This window comes from Molossus molossus, unplaced genomic scaffold (assembly GCF_014108415.1).
Source record: "Molossus molossus isolate mMolMol1 unplaced genomic scaffold, mMolMol1.p scaffold_m16_p_21, whole genome shotgun sequence".
Lineage (NCBI taxonomy): Eukaryota > Metazoa > Chordata > Mammalia > Chiroptera > Molossidae > Molossus > Molossus molossus.
Window position 1 is genome coordinate 17278792 of NW_023425357.1, and position 19893 is coordinate 17298684.

Here is a 19893-nt window from a genome sequence, read left to right on the forward strand (position 1 = left end):
AAAACAGAAGGGAGTAAACATGTTAAAAACAAAGTCCTCACCGGTTAGAGATGTATACTGAATATGTTGTAGGTAAAATGATACGAAGTCTGCCATTTTCTTTGTATTCTAGGGAAACAGAAAAAAAAAAGGTAGATGGGGAAAAATTGGCAAAATTACTTAAATAATATTGAAATTGGAGGAGAGGGGGCATGGAGTTCTTTAATTATTCTTTCTGTATCAATGTTTTGGTTTTGCATAAACGATTTCCAAGAGAAAGTGAACGCACACGGCCAAGTTATGACACCTGTCGCTTTGCCTACAGGTGCCCATCCTCATCCCCATCGTGGTGACCCTTATATCTGTGTTTTTGGTTTTGGCCCCAATCATCAGCCAGCCCGCATGGGAGTATCTCTACTGCGTGATATTTATACTCAGCGGCATTATCTTTTACTTCCTTTTGGTCCACTACAAGTTCCGATGGGCGCAGAAAATCTCAAGTAAGTGTCCACAGAGGGAGGTGAAGCCGACAGGCTCGGCATCCGGCAGCCACGCCTGTCCGGGCTCTGACAGGCTGTCCGGGATCTCAGGAGACCCCTGCCCCTCAGTGTCACAGCTGAGGGCCCACCTGGGGCCTCCTCCTTTGTTTCATCAATTACTGTAACACATAGGCAGGGAAAGCACCATCTTGTTTACATAAACTTGACCACTGTAATCATTTTTAAGTACACAGTTCAGTAGTGTTCGTCTGTCCCCACTGTTGGGCATCATCTCCGGAGAACTCCTCTCTTTTGCCGGATACACAGACAGCATCTGGGAGGGTCAGCAGCAGCCCAAAGATGCCCCAAAAGCAAGAGTTGAGACAAGGGCCCGAGCCATCGATGCCAAGGCTGCAGCTTGCTTTCCACTCTGCAGTCCTGGCTCCTCATCGAGCTGAGAGACAGCTGTTTAAAGGTTTAGCTAGACAGCCACTTCCACTTTGAAAAGTCAGCAGTGGCTCCGAAGTACATGGAGGACTCTGCAGGCCACCTGTGTGGATCCACAGTGTCCCCTGCATGGCACACCCACTGCAGGGAGCTCCATCTAGAAAGCCTCCCGGGCCCCGCACGACCTCCCCAGGCCCGTCTCCTGCTCTCCCTCTTCCTGCACCACAAGCTCCTAGAAAGCAGGAATCCTCTGCAGCCATATACAACAGCCACTTACTCTTATTGAATAACTGTGATTAAAAATCTGCCTCTTCCTTTCTCCTTCAGCTGGTCTGAACAGGGACGTACACCCTCCCTCAGGCACTCCTACGTGGTGCCTAGGCGCAGGCAACCTAGGCAGACGTACAGGGTAGGAAAGAGCGCAACCCAGTGGGAAGGGGAGGCTGCCCTGAGACCTTGTTTAGACTGAGCCAGCAGGGACTGGCTGGGGGCCTCTCCCCAGTGCTGCCAGGTCCAGGTCCTCTCTCAGCCCCATTTTCTCACCCGTGCAGTCAGGTCACTGCTTACCTGACACAGGTGTCATAAGCAAGAGAGCATGTGTTTCATGTTGATTAACAAAGCGAAACCAGAAACTAAATAGAGCTTTATTATTTCCACCAAGGACTTTTTTCCTTTCCTGAAACAGCTCAGCCCACCCCAACCTCTTTGCTTCAATCTAACCCTAAGCTGACAGCGCCCTAGAAAGGAAAGACGGTTTATTACCCTAAGAACAGCAGCTGCTTTATCCCCTGCCTCTGAAAATAAACTTGGATCTCATCACACTGACAGTCTAGCCAAGATGATGTAGAACCTAAGGTACAAGATATGTCTTTTCCCCCACCGTTCCTTTATTTTTTTATTGACTTTATTGGGGTGACATTGGTTAACTCGAAAACTATACAGGTTTCAGGTGTACAATTCTACAATACACCATCTGGATATTGGGTGTTCACCACCCCAAACTGCCTCCTTCCATCCCCATGTATCCCCCCTTTACCCTCTTCTACCTACTCCCCCAAATACGTCTTATTTCATATTTAGCCAAGCTCCTCCCTACAAAAACCGGTAAGAAGTTGGAATTGAGCAGGTGAAAAAAAGTGAACAGTTGCGTTTTAAACAAGGTGAAGTCTTCATGACTTCAGACTAAATATTCAACTCTAGGTTAGTGGTCAACACATACGTATAATTGAGTCATTTATATTTTTCCTATAAATTGGTGACAATAAAACATTTAGCAGGTTCCTAATGCTTTATGGGAAATAATTTGTGCCCAAAGAACCACTGTGGTTGCCAGGATGGTTCTGACGAGCTCCAACCACTGCGTCCCCTGAGCGCCGGCCTAACGGGACACAGCACGGGTGACAACAGCACGGGTGACAACAGCACTGCTCACTGACAGCACGCAGAGCTAACTTACCTGGTGTCCTGACTGCGCCCTCTGACTCTCCCCACAGGGCCTCTCACCATACACTTTCAGATGCTGATGGAAGTGGTCCCAGCAGAGGAGGCTCCAGAGTAATGTGTCTCCTGCAACAGGTCCAGCTGCGGTGGCTGTTTTGTAAGCAATATTAGTAGTTATTTCCTCCTGATGTTTTCTTTTTTTTTTTTTTATCCTCACCAAAGGACTTTTTTTCCATTTTTTTTGTTCAGATAGAGTGGGAGGAAAGAGAGGAAGAGAGAGAGAGAAACATCGACGTGAAAGGGACACATCGAGTGGTTGCCACCTGCACGACCAATCAGGGCCGGGGACAAACCGCAACCGAGGTACGTGCCCTTAGTGGGAACTGAACCCGGGTCTCTCTGGACCACAGGTCGAAGCTCTAACTGCTGAGCCAAACCGGTCAGGGCTCCTGATATTTTCTTAAGAAAAAAAAAATGTATTGAGATGTCTGTAATACCACCTTTGTCGTCCCTGTCTTTTTCCCCGCCTTCTATGAGAACATTTTATTCCTTGAGAAGTGGACATTTTTACTTTCCTGCCTTCAGTTTGTTACACACTACAATGTACTTTGCAAGGAAGGCTGCTTAACAAGGCAGCTGAGGCAGACAAGAGACTGTTGGATGCTCCGGGCAGAGACTAACACCCTGGCCTTGCAGGAGGGGCTGGGGCTCAGGAGCTGGAGGACAGAGGGAGGGGAGCAGAGGCAAGAACTCAGGAGCGGAGGAGGGGCTTTGGGCCTGGGGTTTGGGGTGGGCAGTGAGGCCAGACCGGTCCACGGAGACCTTGGACTGCTCAGAAGGGGGCACCTGTTCCGATTCGTCATGCAGGTGTCCGGTCAGAGCAGGACCCGTTCCACTCTTTCTTGACCCTGGGGAGGCTTTATCTGGCTGGAGAAAGGTCCTGGTCAAGCTGAAAGTGACCCCAGGCACACAGCGATCAGACACGACCCAGGAGCTCGAACGGCCCCGCTGCCTTTGGTACCACTGAGCAGCAGTCCTGGGGAGGACTGAGTGGACAGAGCAGGTTGGGGCACAATTTTGGGTTTTGGGGTGTGAGTTTGGCGTGAGAGCAGGTGAGAGGCTGTCTGTCTGCAGTTTTTCATCTCGGTCTCTGAGAAGAAGGGGAGACGCCACCCTTTCCCAAAAGTTTCCTTCTCTTTAGAGTGGTGAGGTTATCGAACTCTAAAGAGAAAGGAGACACTTCTGAATTCTGTTGGTTTTGATTGATTTATTGCACAAATGTACTTTCAGTGCGCATCCCTGCGCTGCTTGTTGAGAACTGGGATGGCAAACAGATGTAGTGACAGCCCACGTGCGCTCGGAAGAGAACAACTGGGCCAGACCCGAGCCCCGAGTTTCCAGAGCCAGTAGGTCTCTGCCCAGAGGAAACCTTAGAGCCCATGCGAACACGGCCTCCCTCTTCTACAGATTTTATGACGTCTAAATATTGATCATTTCTGATGAAAATAGCCCAAAGTGAAATGTGCTATAAGCATAAAATATACACCATAATTTGAAGACTTAGCATGAAAAAAAGAATGTAAAATATCTCACTAGTAATTTTTTGTTGTTACGTACCCGAGGAGATTTTTCCATTGATTTTTAGATAGAGTGGAAGAGGGAGGGGGGAAGAGAGAGAGAAAGAGAGAGAGAGAGAGAGAGAGAGAGAGAGAGAGAGAGAGCGACGTTGATTGGTTGCCTCCTGCATGACCCTGACCAGGGCCAAGGGATTGAACCTGCAACCCAGGTATGTGCCCTTGACTGGAATCTAACCCGTGACCCTTCAGTTTGAGGGCTGATGCTCTAACTGCTGAGGTAAACTGGCCAGGGCTCACTAGTGATTTTTAGGTTGGTTTTATGTTGAGATAACATTTTGTATCTACTGGGTTAAATAATTAAAATTGATTTCACTTTTTTTCACTTTTAATAAAATGTGGCCACTAGGGATGTTTACATTACATAATTACATACATATGTGTATTTGGTGTGCCATTGAGTTGGGCCCGACTCCCTGTGGATGAGTGATGTCCTCACAGCCCTGCTCAGCTCCGGTGGGCTCAGGCGAGTGGAGTCTTTTATGGAGTCGATCCACCTCGTGTTCGGTCTTCCTCTTTCCCTGCTGCCTTGTGTTTCCCAGTATTTTTGTCTTTTCCAAAGGACCCTGCCTTCTCGTGATGTGCCCAAAGTAGGACAACCAGTTGATGTATCTCATATCGATGTTTCTCTCTTCTTCCCTCTCTAAAAATCAATAAAAAAAAATCCTTCCCTGACCCAAAGTTATGAATTATCTTCTAGGAGCTAAGTGTTGTTTTCACATTTCAGTCTATATGGCACTAAGAGGAATATAACGTGAGCCAGACTGTGCTCACCTGCAAGTGGAGACAGCAGCCAAGAAATCCCCAGAAGGGGGAGACTCGGAAGGGCAGCAGCGGAAGGAGGAGGACAGACACCAAGAGCACAGATGTGTCATTAGAGACCAAGGCCAAGCTCAGCCCACCCCCGTGTTCCTAATCGCTGTATGAATGTGAAGTTTGGACAATGAAGGAGGCTGATAGGAAAGAAGTCGGTTTATTTAAAATAGGGTGTTGGAGTCCAGCCGGTGTGGCTCAGTGGTTGAGCGTCGACTCATGCACCAGGAGGTCGCTGGTTCGATTCCCAGTCAGGGTACATGCCCAGGTTGTGGGCCCAATCCCCAGTGGGGGGCATGCAGGAGGCGGCCAATCAGTGTTCCCTCTCATTGATGTTTCTATTTCTCTCCCTCTCACTTCCTCCTCTCTAAAATCAATAAAGGAAAAAAAATAATAAAATAAAATATGGTGTTGGAGGAGGGCACTATGGATACCCTGGACTGCCAGAAAGATGAACAAGCAGTTCCAAGACCAAATGAAGCCTGAAACATTGCTGGAGGCAAAGATGACAAAACTGAAGTTGTCCAGAGAAAAATCCTGCCAGCTCCGGGGGGAGGAAAGAGGCATTACTAGCTGCCCCACTCGAGGTGGGGAAAGCCGGGACTGCGACCCAGCCTGACTTACCCGCCTCTCCTCAGGCTGTGCACCTGCAGAGCCTGAGCCCCCGAGGATCCGCAGGAGACTCCGCTCACTCCGTGGTGCCCCCGCAGCCCACACAGCCCTCCCTCACCGTCTCCTCTCCACCTGAATGTGGGTGAACATTTCACCATGCAAGGGGCCACTGTTCCCTAGTGCTTCCAGGAGAGGGCGAGGTATGTTCATCCTGGGTCGGCAAGCCCCGGGGCAGCCTAGTGGGGGCCAAGCCTCTGTGGAGGGAGTGCTCCCAGGTCCCAGGACAAACCGGCTTGCCCTGGGTGTGGACTGCTGCTGGGCAACAGGGGGCATCCTTGGTGGGGTCCCGGGGAGCGCATGCTGGGCCAGGCAAGGCTGACATGGAGAAACCGCTGGTCGCATTCAAAACCAGTGCTGGGAAGGAGCAAGGTGAGCCCCCTGTGAGGAATAAGTGCATTAGTGTCAAAGGAAAGGCTTCTGCCTGGAAGAGCCTTTGCAATCCAAGTAGAACTGTTATAGGCGAGGGCCCAGTGTCCTGGCTGGCGGGGGAGGAGGCGGGGAGGGATTTGAGGGAACCCGAGGGCAGGGAGGGCTCCAGCTTGTCCCCTGCCTCAGCCAGCCATCTGTGGCTGCTCTGTAGGGGCCCTGTGATGCCCAGGGTAGATGCAGGCTTTTCAAAGTGGGACCAGCAGAATGGGCAGAAGGCAGGAGAGAAATAAGTGGACCCCAGAGATTTAAAAGACTGGACCCTGAGATGAGCCAGCACCAGAGCTCAGCAGAGAGAGAGGAAAAAGGAGGGGAGAGAGAGGGGGAATGAGAGAGGAGAGAGGGAGGAAGAGAGGAGAGAGGGAGGGAGGGATGGGGCAGAAAGAGATTGAGAGAAAGAAAAAATGAGACAGAGAGAGGATAGAAGAGCAGGGGAGAGCCTCAGGGTGGGCTCCCCAGGCCTCGAAGGCTCCCAACCCCGTTTCCCATCATGCAGAGCTTGTGAACTGTCCGACATGGACTGGCTGTCCCCCTCAGTTCAGAGATGACCGGGTGACCATCACCTCAACTCCTCAGCAACTGGGCTCAGTGGGAGGGTTACCTTCACGCGGAACACAGGCACACTCCTAGACTGACACCTGGGTCACTCCGGGCAACCCTCAGGTTCTGCACAGCTTCCCATTGGCAGTAAAGGCTCCTCAGGTTCCTGGGCCCCACGTTCCACGCTGCCCATGGAGAGCCAGCCCCTGCCCACCCTCTGCACCAGCCTGGCTACTGCCTGGCCCTCTGGCGCTGCCTACACCAAGCAGCCCTGCCTGGGCTCTCTCCTGTTGCTTCTATCCTTAGCCGTTCCTGTGTCACCGTCCCCAGCTTTGAAACACACGCTCTCAAAATCACCTGCACTTGGATTGTGAAATTGTTCCTGCTTGAGGTCAAGAATCCAGGAACTACAGGCTGGCCTGAGGCAGACCCGATCCAGGCAGGTCCCTTTCTGGTAACAGTGGGATTCACATCACATCACACAGACACACACACACACCAAACTCATAGAGAGAGAGAGATGATAGAGATATAGATGATATAGATATATAGATATAGATATAGATATAGATATAGATATAGATATAGATATAGATAGATATACATATAGGTATAGATATATATGACATACATATATAGGCCAGGGTGGAAGAGTAGGGAAATGGATGCCAGGGTTCAAAAAGTACAACTTCCAATTATAAAATAAATAACTCCTGGGAACATAATGGGCAACATGGTGACTATAGTTAGTAATACTATATTGTATATTGAGAGTTGCCAAGAGAATAGATATTAAAACTTCTCATCACATAAAAATTTTCTCACTATTGATTTGACAGAGAAAGGGACTGACTTATTGTGATGATCATTTTGCAATATATACAAATATTAAATCACGTCCTGTACCTGAAATGAATATAACGCTGTCGACTGTATCTCAAAATTAAATGGGCAAAGTTCGAAGGTAGTATCGCACTGTTCCAACAGTTCCCAGATATATATAGATTTTGATTGTTCCCCAGATAAGAGTCTTTAACTATGCTTTCCTTGAGGATTGTTTTATGGTTAGACTGTAAATCTTTGATGCTGGGAGATGTTGCTTGTTCCCCTGACTCCACAAGTTCCTCTGGTTGGAATTCGGGTAAGTGAACACCTGCTACCTGGTCTTTTGCGTCCCCAGAAGCTTTGAACTACAGCCAGCACCAGTGGGAAGGAATATTAGACCCATTAAACCAGGAACAGAAGAAAGGTTAACAATTCAGAAGCAGGTCTGGAACAATTTTATTTTTTTATCCTCACCCGAGGATATTTTTGCATTCATCCTCAGAGAGAGCAGGAGGGAGAGAGGAGGGAGAGAGTGAAAGAAACATCGACATGAGAGAGACACATCGACTGGCTGCCACCCTCACAACCCCAACCAGGGTTGGGGACACACTGCAACTGAGGTACATGCCCTTCGTGGGAACTGAACCCAGGACTCTCTGGTCTGCGGGCCGATGCTCTAACCACTGAGCCAAACTGGCCAGGGCTGGAACAAATTTATTTTTTTTTATCCTCATCTGAGAACATTTTTCCATTTTTTTGTTCAGGTATAGTGGGAGGGAGAGAGAGAGAGAAACATCGACGTGTAAGGGACACATCGAGTGGCTGCCACACGCACGACCAACCAGGGCCGGGGACAAACTGCAACCGAGGAACGTGCCCTTAGCGGGAACTGAACCCCGGTCTCCCAGGACTGCATGCTGACGCTCTAACCACTGAGGCAAACCGGCCAGGGCCTGGAACAAATTTTAAGTGGTGAAGGAAGGTCAGTACTGTCTGGGGTCTGACAGCCTTCGTCATGGAGGAGGGCAAAGCAGAGGACTCAAGGCCAAGAGGCTGCGAAGAAATGGATTCACACCGCCAGGCTGACATGCACCACGTAAAATAGGATAAAATAAAATGCTGACGGTGTTCATATCTTCAAAAAAACAATCACCTTTGCAATTGGAAAAAGCACAATTTGAAAGTGCTTTTTAAAATATATATATTTTGGGAATTCCAAAATGGCGGCGGAGTGAATGGGAGCTACACAGACCATATCCCAGGACCAAACTGGAATTACAACTAGGGATACTGACTCAATCCTGGTAGACTGGGGAGGCATGAGACGGGGGCTGGGAGCCCACACATAGCAGCGGCCTTAGCTGTGAGCAGTGCCCTCGGGTTAAACTCCCACGCGGCTCCATAGCGCAGAGCCGGGACAGACCCTAAAATAGCCACAGCCACTCACCTTGGGCTCCGGCAGAGGGAGGGCGGACTGGACTGGAACTGGGTGGGGACACTCAGGATTTGGAGGGGGCTCAGAGCTTTTGCTGAGATGCAGTCACACAGGACGGTGGCCATCTTGCTCCTTCCCAGGGCTCTGGGGAGAGGCACAGCCACTCCCTCGGAGATTCAACCCCACCCTGTGGGCCATTGAAATGCTAATTGAGGCTCATTAACAACCAGCATCTGCCCCACCCTCAGGAAATCCCCTTATGCTGAGCACCTGAGGGAGTTTTCATTTAACTCACAAAGCAAAACTCTTCAATTGCTACTGATAGCCTCTGGGCAAAAAGTTAGAGGATAACTGTACCATCCCTGGGCTAGCAACTCTAACCAGGAAAGTAAGATTTGACAGTGGTGTTTAACGTGGGTCCTCCCTCGCTCATCCAAACCCAAGAGAGGGAGCCATAAACAGCAGAACACCAACACCCACAGGGAAAACTTGGCAGGCTCCAAAGCCCACTGTGTGATAGCCATAATGGCGAAACACAGAAACAAAAGCCAAATGAAAGAACAAGAGACCTCTACCGAAGATGAGATAAATGTGGAGCAGTTAGGCAAGTTAACAGAGCTAGAATTCAGAGCCATGATCTTGAGGAAGCTCAACAGCATGAGTAAGGACATAGAGATGTTGAAAATCAACTAATTGGAAATTAAAAACCACCAAGAAGAAATCAAGAATGACATATCAGAAATAAAGAACACATTGGAAGGTCTAAACAGCAGAGGAGAGGAAGCTGAGGACCAGATCAGTGCATTAGAAGACAGGGTAGAAAATATCAACCAATCAGAAAAACAAAAGAAAAAAATGATTAAAAAACAGGAAGACAGCTTATGAGAACTGTGGTACAATTGGAAACGTAATAATATTCGCATCATAGGAGTCCCCGAAGAGGAAGAAAATGAGCAAGGGTTAGAGAATATATACAAAGAAATAGTGACAGAAAACTTTCCTAATTTGGTGAAGGAAAAAGGCATTCAAGTTCAAGAAGCACAGAGAGACCCAAGTAAGAAGAACCCAAAGAGGTCCACACCAAGACACATAGTAATTAAAATGCCAAAAATTAAAGACAAAGACAGAATCCTAAAAGCAGCAAGAGATAAGCAACAGGTTACCTACAAAAAAATAAAACCCCATAAGGCTCTCAGCTGACTTCTCACAAGAAACACTACAGGCCAGAAGGGAATGGCATGAAGTAATCAAGGTCATGAAAAAACAAGGATCTGAATCCAAGACTACTCTACCCAGCAAGGCTGTCATTCAAAATAGAAGGTCAAATAAAGAACTTCCCAGACAAAAAAGGCTAAGGGAATACATTAGCACCAAACCAGCACTGCAAAAAACGTTAAAAGGACTGCTGTAATTAGTAGAAGTAGGAAGAAAAATAGAACCAAACTAAACAAAAATGGCAATAAATAAGTACATATCAATAATCACCGTAAATGTAAATGGACTGAATGCACCAATAAAAAGACACAGAGGAGCTGATTGTATTAGAAAGCATGACTCATCTGTATGTTGTTTACAAGAGACCCACCTCACAACAAAAGACTCACATAGGTTGAAAGTGAAGGGATGGAAAAAAATCTTCCAAGCAAACGGAAAGCAAAAAAAAAAAAGGCTGTGGTAGCAATACTCATACCAGATAAAATAGATTTCAAAATGAAGGCCATAACTAGTGACAAAGAAGGCCACTACATAATATTGAAAGGATCTATCCAACAGGAAGATATAACCTTGATAAACATATATGCACCCAATAGAGGAGCACCAAAATATATTTAAAATCTTCTGGAGGACTTCATAGAAGAAATCGACAGCAATACAATCACAGCAAGAGACTTCAACACCCCGCTGACACCATTGGATAGATCCTCTAGACAAAAAATTAGCAAGGAAACAGAGACTCTAAATGAAACACTAGACCAAATGGATTTAATAGAAATCTACAGAGAATTACACCCCAGAACTACAGAATTCACATTCCTCTCAAGTGCGCATGGGACATTCTCAAAGATAGACCACTTGATAGGACACAAACTAAATCTCTACAAGTTCAAGAAAATTGAAATCATACCAAGCATCTTCTCAGATCACAATGGCACAAAACTAGAAATCAATTGCAACAAAAAATGCAAAGACATTGGAACACATGGAGTCTAAATAGCATGTTATTAAATAATGAATGTGTTACCATGGAGATCAAGGTAGAAATTTAAAAAACTTCCTGGAAACCAATGAAAATGAACACACAACACAATATCTATGAGATGCAGCAAAAGCAGTTCTGAGAGGGAAGTTCATAGCACTACTGGCCTACCTCAAAAAACAAGAAAAATTTCTATTTGACTGTCTAACCTAAAAACTTAAAGAATTAGAAAGTAAACAAAAAGAAAACCACAGAGCAAGTAGAAGGAAGGAAATAGTAAAGATCAGAGCAGAAATAAATGACATAGAGACCAAAAAAACAATTCAAAGGATCAATGAAACAAAGAGCTGGTTTTTCGAAAAGATAAACAAGATTGATGGACCCTTAGCTAGACTCACCAAGAAACAGAGAGAGAGAACCCATATATACAAATCAGAAATGAAAGAGGAGAAGTAACAACTGACACCACAGAAATACAAAAGATCGTTAACAGCTACTATGAACAATTGTATGGCAACAAATTCAACAATCTAAGCAAAATGGACAAATTTCTAGAAACACACAGTCTCCCAAAACTGGATCAGGAAGAGATAGAAAACTTGAACAGACCAATAACAACTAAGGAAATTGAAGAAGTAATCAACACTCTCCCAGCAAACAAAAGCCCAGGCCCGGATGGCTTCACGGGGGAGTTTTACCGAATATTCAAAAAAGAACTGACACCCATTCTCCTCAAACTATTTCAAAAAATTCAAGAAGGAAGACTTCCAAACTCGTTGTATGAGGCCAGCATAATTCTAATTCCAAAACCAGAAAAAGACACTACAAAGAAAGAAAACTACAGGCCAATATCCCTGATGAACATAGACGCTAAAATCCTGAACAAAATACTAGCAAATCAGATCCAGCAATACATCAAAAAAATTATTCACCATGACCAAGTGGGATTCATCCCAGGGATGCAAGGCTGGTACAATATTCTCAAATCAATAAATGTGATACACCACATAAACAAAATGAAGAATAAAAACCACATGATCATATCAATAGATGCTGAAAAAGCATTCGACAAAATCCAGCATTCATTTCTGATAAAAACATTCAGGAATGTGGGAATAGAGGGATCATATCTTCTTTTTTTTTTTTTTATCCTCACCCGAGGACATTTTTTGTTCAGATAGAGTGGGAGGGAGAGAGAGGGAGAGAGAGAGAGAGAAACATCGACGTGAAGGGACACATCGAGTGGCTGCCACCCGCACGACCAACCAGGGCCAGGGACAAACTGCAACCGAGGTACGTGCCCTTAGCGGGAACCGAACCCGGGTCTCTCGGGACCACAGGCCGATGCTCTAACCGCTGAGCCAAACCGGCCAGGGCTTTTTTTTTTTTTTTAGAGGGATCATATCTTGACATAATAAAGGCCATATATGAAAGACCTACAGCCAACAACATACTCAGTGGGCAGAAACTAAAAGCATTTCCCTTAAGAAAAGGAACAAGACAGGGATGCCCACTTTCGCCACTCTTATTTAACATAGTACTGGAAATCTTAGCCACAGCAATCAGATGTGAAGAAAAAAATAAAAGGGATCCAAATTGGAAAGGAGGAAGTGAAACTGTCATTATTTGCAGATGACATGATATTATACATAGAAAACCATAAAGACTCCATCAAAAATCTACTAGACTTAATAAGTGAATTTGGCTAAGTAGCAGGATACAAAATTAAGGTCAAGAAATCGACGGCATTCTTATACACCAATGATGAACTCACAGAAACAAAAACTGAAAAAACAATCCCATTTACCATCGCTGCAAAAAAATTAAGATACCTAGGAATAAACTTAACTAAAGAAGTAAAGAACCGACTTCCGGTCAAGATGGCGGCGTAGGTAAACGCGGTATCGCGTCCTCCCACAACCACATCATAGTTACAACTGAACTACAGAACAACCATCATTCAAAACCGCCTGAAATCAAGCTGAATGGAAGTCCTACAACTACGAAATTAAAGCAGCAGCCACATCCAGACTGGTAGGAGGGGCGGAGGCACGAGGGGCGGGGGCGGTGGCGGTGGCGGTGCGAAGGGCTGGTCCCACACCCAAGCGTGGCGGATAAAAATCAGGAGGCTCCCGCAGCTGGGAAGGTCCTTCCTGAGGACTGAGGGGTCCCCGTCCCACACCAGATGCCCCGCTCAGGGTTCTAGTGCCAGGAAGAGAAGTCCCCATAACTTCTGGCTGGAAAAACCAGCGGGAACTGAGGCTCAGGGAAGCTGAAGCGGCTGGAGCCCCAGGCAGCTCCCTAAAGGGCCCGTGCAAGGACTTATCAGACTCTCTCCCTCTAAGCTTGGAGGGGAGGCAGCTCCAGGGGCGCAAGAGACATCCAGGGAAGAACTGAGCTGTTTGGCACTGGAGCGAGGGCTGGAGAGGGGGCTTTCTCAGGGACAAATGTGCTGTAAGAGGCCTTTGTTCCTTTGGTGAGCCCTTCCCGGGGGGCGGCAGACAGTCGCCATATCTGGGAATCCAGCAACCTGGCTCACACTGGTAGCCCCGCCCTGGTGACTCCCTGAGGCCCTGCCCCACCCCACCCAACTTTCAAGCCCACCCAAGCTGTTGCCACTTGCTTAACCATAGGATTGGCGGGTCTTGGATCCTGCTTCAGGTTTTTCCTAAATTCTTTCAAAAGAGCAGCATCTGGTCTCAGCGAGCACCATACCTCTCATTAAGTAATACACTGAAACAAACACAGGGAGGCAGCCAAAATGAGGAGACAAAGAAACAGGTCCCAAATGAAAGAACAGAACAAAACCCCAATAAAAGAACTAAGCGAAATGGAAATAAGCAACCTAACAGATACTGAGTTCAAAATACTGCTTATAAGGATGCTCAATGAACTTAGTGAGAACCTCAGTGAACTTAGGGAGGGCCTCAAGAGCATAAAAAAGGACCAGTTAGAAATCATGGATACACAGTTAGAATTGAAGGAGGCATTAACTGAAATAAAGAATAATTTACACAGCTTCAATAATAGAGTACGTGAATCCAAGGAGCAAACCATCGATTTGGAATATAAGGAAGCAAAAAATGCCCAATCAGAACAGCAAAAAGAAAAAAGAATCCAACAAAATGAGGATAGTGTAAGAAGCCTCTGGGACAACTTCAAGCGTGCCAACATTCCCATCTTGGGGGTGCCAGAAGGAGAAGATAGAGAACAAGGAATCGAAAACCTGTTTGAAACAATAATGGCAGAAAACTTTAACTTGGTGAAGGAGAGAGAGGAAGAGAGAGAGAGAGAAACATCGATGTGAAGGGACACATAGAGTGGCTGCCACCCGCACGACCAACCAGGGCCAGGGACAAACTATTACCGAGGTACGTGCCCTTAGCGGGAACCGAACCCGGGTCTAAGCTGAATTCTCAAAAGAAACTTTGCAGGCCAGAAGGGAGTGGCAAGAAATATTCAGAGTGATGAAAAGCAAGAACCTACAACCAAAATTACTCTATCCTGCAAAGCTGTCATTTAGAATCGATGGACATATAAAAAATTTTCCCAGACAAGAAAAAGTTAAAGGAGTTCATCACTACCAAACCATTATTATATGAAATGATGAAGGGTCTTTTTGAAGAAAAAGATAAAATGTATGAAAAAACAAAATGGCAATGAATACATATCTATCAACAATGGAATCTACAAACAAAATGAACAGGTAGAACAGAAACATTCTCATAGATACAGAGAACATTTTGTTGGTTGTCAGTTGGGAGGGGGGTTGAGGGAATGGGTGAAAAAGGTGAAGGGATTAAGAAGCACAAATTCACTGCTAGACTGACAAACCTCAAATGGAAAGGGGTTAAGGGGGTGGGAAAAATAAACCAAAGAACTTACATGCATAACCAATGGGCACAGACAATAGTGTGGGAAAAGGTGGGAGGGGGACAGGAGTGGGGAGGAGGGTGTCAATGGGGGAAAGATGTGGAACATCTGTAATACATTTTACATCCAACAATAAAGATTTGGAAAAAAAGAAAGAAGTAAAGAACCTATTTGCAGAAAACTACAGGTTATTGAAAAAAGAAATAGAGGAAGATATAAAAAAGTGGAAGCACATACCTTGTTCATGGATTGGAAGAATTAACATCATTAAAATGTCCATATTACCCAAAGCAATCTATAGATTCAATGCAATCCCCATCAAAATACCAACAACATATTTCACAGAACTAGAACAAATACTTCAAAAGTTCATATGGAACCAAAAAAGATCCCGAATAGCCACAGCAATCTTGAAAAAGAAGGACAAAGCAGGTGGGATCACAATACCAGATATCAGGCTATACTACAAAGCGACTGTAATCAAAACAGCCTGGTACTGGCACAAGAACAGGCATATAGACCAGTGGAACAGAACAGAGAACCCAGAAATGGACCCAAGGCAATGTGCTCAATTAATATTTGACCAAGGAGGCACAAGCATACAGTGGAGTAAAGACAGCCTCTTTAATAAATGGTGTTGGGAAAATTGGACAGCTACATGCAAAAAAATGAAACTAGGCCATCAACTTACACCATGCACAAAAATAAACTCAAAATGGATAAAAGACTTAAATGTGACCCATGAATCCATAAAAATTCTAGAAGAAAATGTAGACAACAAAATTTCAGACATCATACACAGCAGAATTTTCACTGATACATCACCTAAGGCAACAGAAACAAAGGAAAAAATGAACACATGGGACTACATCAAACTCAAAGGCGTCTGCACAGCAAAAGAAACAACCATCAAAATGGAAAGGCAACCCACTGTATGAGAGAACATCATTGCCAATGATATATCAGATAAGGGGTTAATTTCCAAAGTATATAAAATACTCATACAACTCAACAAAAGGAAGACAAAGAACCCAATTAAAAAATGGGCAGACCTGGCCGGTTTGGCGCAGCGGTTGGAGCGTCGGCCTGCGGTACTGAGAGACCCGGGTTCGGTTCCCGCTAAGGGCACGTACCTCGGTTGCAGTTTGTCCCCGGCCCTGGTTGGTCGTGCGGGTGGCAGCCACTCGATGTGTCCCTTCACATCGATGTTTCTCTCTCTCTCTCTTCCTCTCTCTCCCTCCTGCTCTCTCTGAACAAAAAATGGAAAAATGTCCTCGGGTGAGCGTAAAAAAAAAAAAAAAATGGGCAGAGGAGCTGAATAGACACCTCTCCAAACAGGATATACAAATGACCAAGACACACAGAAAGAAATGCTCAACATCACTAATCATCAGAGAGATGCAAATTCAAACAACAATGAGGTATCACCTCACACCTGTCAGAATGGCCGCCATCAACAAATCATCAAACAACAAGTGTTGGCGAGGGTGTGGAGAAAAGGGGACTCTAGTACACTGCTGGTAGAAAAGCAGACTGGTGCAGCCACTATGGAAAACAATATGGTGTTACCTCAAAAAATTAAAAATTGAACTTCCATTTGACCCAGTGATCCCACTTCTAGGAATATACCCTAAGAAGCCTGAAACACCAATCAGAAAGAATATATGTACCCCCATGTTCATAGCAGCACTATTTACAATAGCTAAGATCTGGAAACAGCCCAAGTGCCCATCAGTAGATGAATGGATAACAAAGCTGTGTACTACATATACACAATGGAGTACTATGCAGCTGTAAGAAAGAAAGATCTCTTATCCTTTGAAACAACATGGAAGGACCTGGAAAGTATTATCCTAAGTGAAACAAGCCAAGCAGAAAAAGACAAATACCACATGATCTCACTTATTTATGGAATATAATGAACATAACAGTCTGAGGAATAGGGTACACCCAGAAACATGGAAGTAGGGTACAGACTGACAACCCTCAGAGAGGGGATGGTGGGGGGAGGAAAGAGATAAACCACAGAACTTATATGCATGTACACATTACCAATGGACATGGACAACAAAGCTGGGGATGGGGCAGGGGGGGTGGTGGAGAGGAGGGTGTCAATGGGGTAAAAAAGGAGAAACATCTGTAACAAAAATAAAATTAAAATATATATATATTTTTTTTTTCTTTATTGATTTTAGAGAGAGAGGAAGGGAGAGGGAGAGAGAAACATCGATGAGATAGAACATTGCCCCACACTGGGGACCTCTTGGTGCATGGGTCGATTGAACCAGGGACCTCTTGGTGCATGGGTCGATGCTCAAACACAGAGCCACACCATCATGGCAGTCAAGGGCTTTTTTAGCAGAAACATAACTAGTGGAGTATACGGAAAAAATAACATGAAATTCCTTAGGAAATTAGCTGTAAGAAAGGTTCTACCGCAATGATGTAAAACTTCAGCTGTGTGGTAGAAGTCAAAGATTTTGAAGAAGAATGGGGGGGGGGGTGTTTTTAAAACAAATTCAGATTATTTTGGGGGTGGGGAGACTCATAATTGGTTGTACTCTCGTTCTGCTGGGGGCAGGGGGGGAGGAAGAAACATTGGCTTTAAGAAAAGAAATGCCCAGCCCGGCCAGTTTGGCTCAGCGGTCAGAGATTCGGCCTGCCAACCTATGACTTGTGGGTTCGATACCAGTCAGGGCAGGTACCTCCATTGTGGTTCGTCCCGGGCCTGGTCGGGTCGTGAGGGAGGCAACCAGTCGATGTGTCCCTCTCACACTGATGTTTCTCTCTCTCCCTCCCACTCTATCTGAAAACAAAAAAATATCCTTGAGTGAGGATTAAAAAAAAAGAAGTGCCCACAATGGACCAATTATTAACTGAAATATACTTCTGACCCTCAACAGAGGATCCTCACCCCCAGCTGTCCCAAACTCAGGCCATGGCAGAGGCACAAGAAGAGAGGGGCGCCTCTGGGCTAACTGGGCTGGCATAGACGGGTCACCTTCTGGAGTCCTTGCCGGTCCACGAGGGGCGTGCCCCTAGCAGCTGCATCATACAGATTCAGAACTTGGTGCTTTGACAGAGGCTAAATAACTCTGAAGGCACATGTCTGGGGACAGAGCGGGGGGAGGGGCTGCGGGGGTTTCCATCCACCACCACACTCTGCCTCTCTTTTGGTTTCTGTTAGAACATCAGCCCTCTGGAGGCAACCGTGACCCAGGGGTATTCCGCAGTGATTTGGCTGTGTTTGAGTGCAGCTGCGGGGGTAGCCAACACTCCGCTCCGCAGGGACTTCAGCATGCCTGTGAGCAGGTCCTGTCTCAGGCTGGCAGGTCCCCCCTGGCCTGGGCCTCTGCTCCCTGAGGAGCAGCCCACGAACGAGCATTCTGCTGGGGGCTCTGGCCTTGGCGGGCACCCTGATGAGCACGGGTCCCCTCACTGAAGGGCAGGCAACAGACTTCTAAATCCGGACCCTGACTCTGGAATAGCGAGGGTCCCACATTCTCCAGGAGAGAGACAACCCTGAGAAATCTGCCCTTCTCTCAGATTAGCCTGTTCCAAAACGCTTCCTTAATGACCCCGGGTCATTAGCTCTGTCCTGTGACCTTTGGTCTCATCTGGATATCTGGAATGCAGTTCAATTCACCCCAACGGAAAACTGCCTGGGGGGGGGGAGCTGTGATAGCATCAACAATGCTTCAGACTGGGGTCTCCCACCTCAACGCCCCAGGAAGGTCTTACCTGAGATAAAGGACTAGAGCCACCACCTGAACCACCTGTGGAGGCACAGCTGGAGCACCTCTGCCAGAGAGAGAGCCTGACCTCCAGGTGTGTGTGTGGGGTGGAGGGACAGAATTCTGTGGCCTTTCTCTCTCAGGGCCTCGGTTTCCCCATTAGGTAGGAGAGTGTGGAGCAGATGACATTTTGTGTCCCTTTTCCACTCCACAGCGGCAAGCACAGGACAGGGCTACTTGAACAGCAGCGTGGAATTGAACCGGCCAGCAGGTGCGGGTGCAGGTGGGCCAGGACCTGTGGAGGCCCCATGCTGTGTCTGCAGGTGCCAAACTCTCTTGCAGCTCCAGGTGGTGCCACACCCAGTCGGTGGCCAACCTGAGTGGCAAAGACTCACCACCAGCTTGATGGCCTCCAGGAGGAAGCTCCTGGCTGAGGGGAAAACCTCTGCCCTGACTGGTGGTTCCTAGGTGTGCTGCCTGACTGTAAACAGAGCCCATTAAGGTAATAAAAGAGTTGGTTCCAAAGTTTATTTCCTCTGGTTCCAGTCCTTAGAGAGATTTCTTCCTACAGGATGTAGCCGATTTGGGAGAATCTAGTTAAAAGGAAAACAATCATCTAGACAGAAATGAACAAAACAAAAATGTTTCTGGAGAGAAACTGGCTTGTCTCACCTTCCCCTTTTGGGGTGGTATATCCAAGCTTCATTTCTTTAAAAAAGTGATTAATTATTACCCTTGTTGACCTCTGTACCTTCTGACTTCCTCCACTCCGGGGCACAAGACATGGCCATTCCGCAGGCACGACTGCAGACGGGCACGCATCCTTGTGGGCAGCTCCCTGGGCTCTGCAAAGTCACAGAGGTAAGATGATGCCCCTTTCCTGGCCGGGACTGGGAAGGACTTGATTTCAGAAAGGACACAGGACAGGACCATCAGCTAGTGAAGGCTTGTGCCGGGTTTCTGCAGCATTTTGTTTACTTCTTGCATCCTTCAATGGAAAATATCTGCATGGCGGCTGTTATGTGCCTTCATAGTGGGAAGTAATGAGAAAAACATTTGACTAAGTATAAAATGTTGGACTAAGTATACTCCATGTGGGCTACTAGATTCAATGTATCTTTTTACTTTGGGAAAAAATGAAGTGGGACCATGGTGGCAGTGGCTTTCCAAGCATGTCAGTGCTGTGGTTAGGAACCCAGAGGTGAGGCGTCTGCCAGGGAGGCTCAGTTCCCAAGGCCTGAATGGCAGTCATGCAAACGGGTTATTTGGGGGCCTGAGCCAATTACCCCTAAGGGGTCGACACCTTACTCTCCTGAAACAGTAGCTAATAATTTGACTTGGAGTCTGGTCCCACTACCCAAGTGCGTTAGCAGAGCCTGGCCGTGCCCTTGGCACCGTC

General features: G+C 46.6%; 1 protein-coding gene across 1 annotated transcript in view; it reads left to right on the forward strand.

Moving 5' to 3' along the window:
• Positions 1 to 19893, forward strand: part of LOC118638718 (b(0,+)-type amino acid transporter 1-like) — a 45388-nt gene that overhangs the window by 14984 nt on the left and 10511 nt on the right. The window contains exons 11-12 of the mRNA XM_036274850.1: positions 305 to 479; positions 2399 to 2502. Coding sequence (XP_036130743.1) covers positions 305 to 479; positions 2399 to 2463 — 240 coding nt within the window. The 3' untranslated portion in view covers positions 2464 to 2502. The remainder of the gene's footprint in view (positions 1 to 304; positions 480 to 2398; positions 2503 to 19893) is intronic.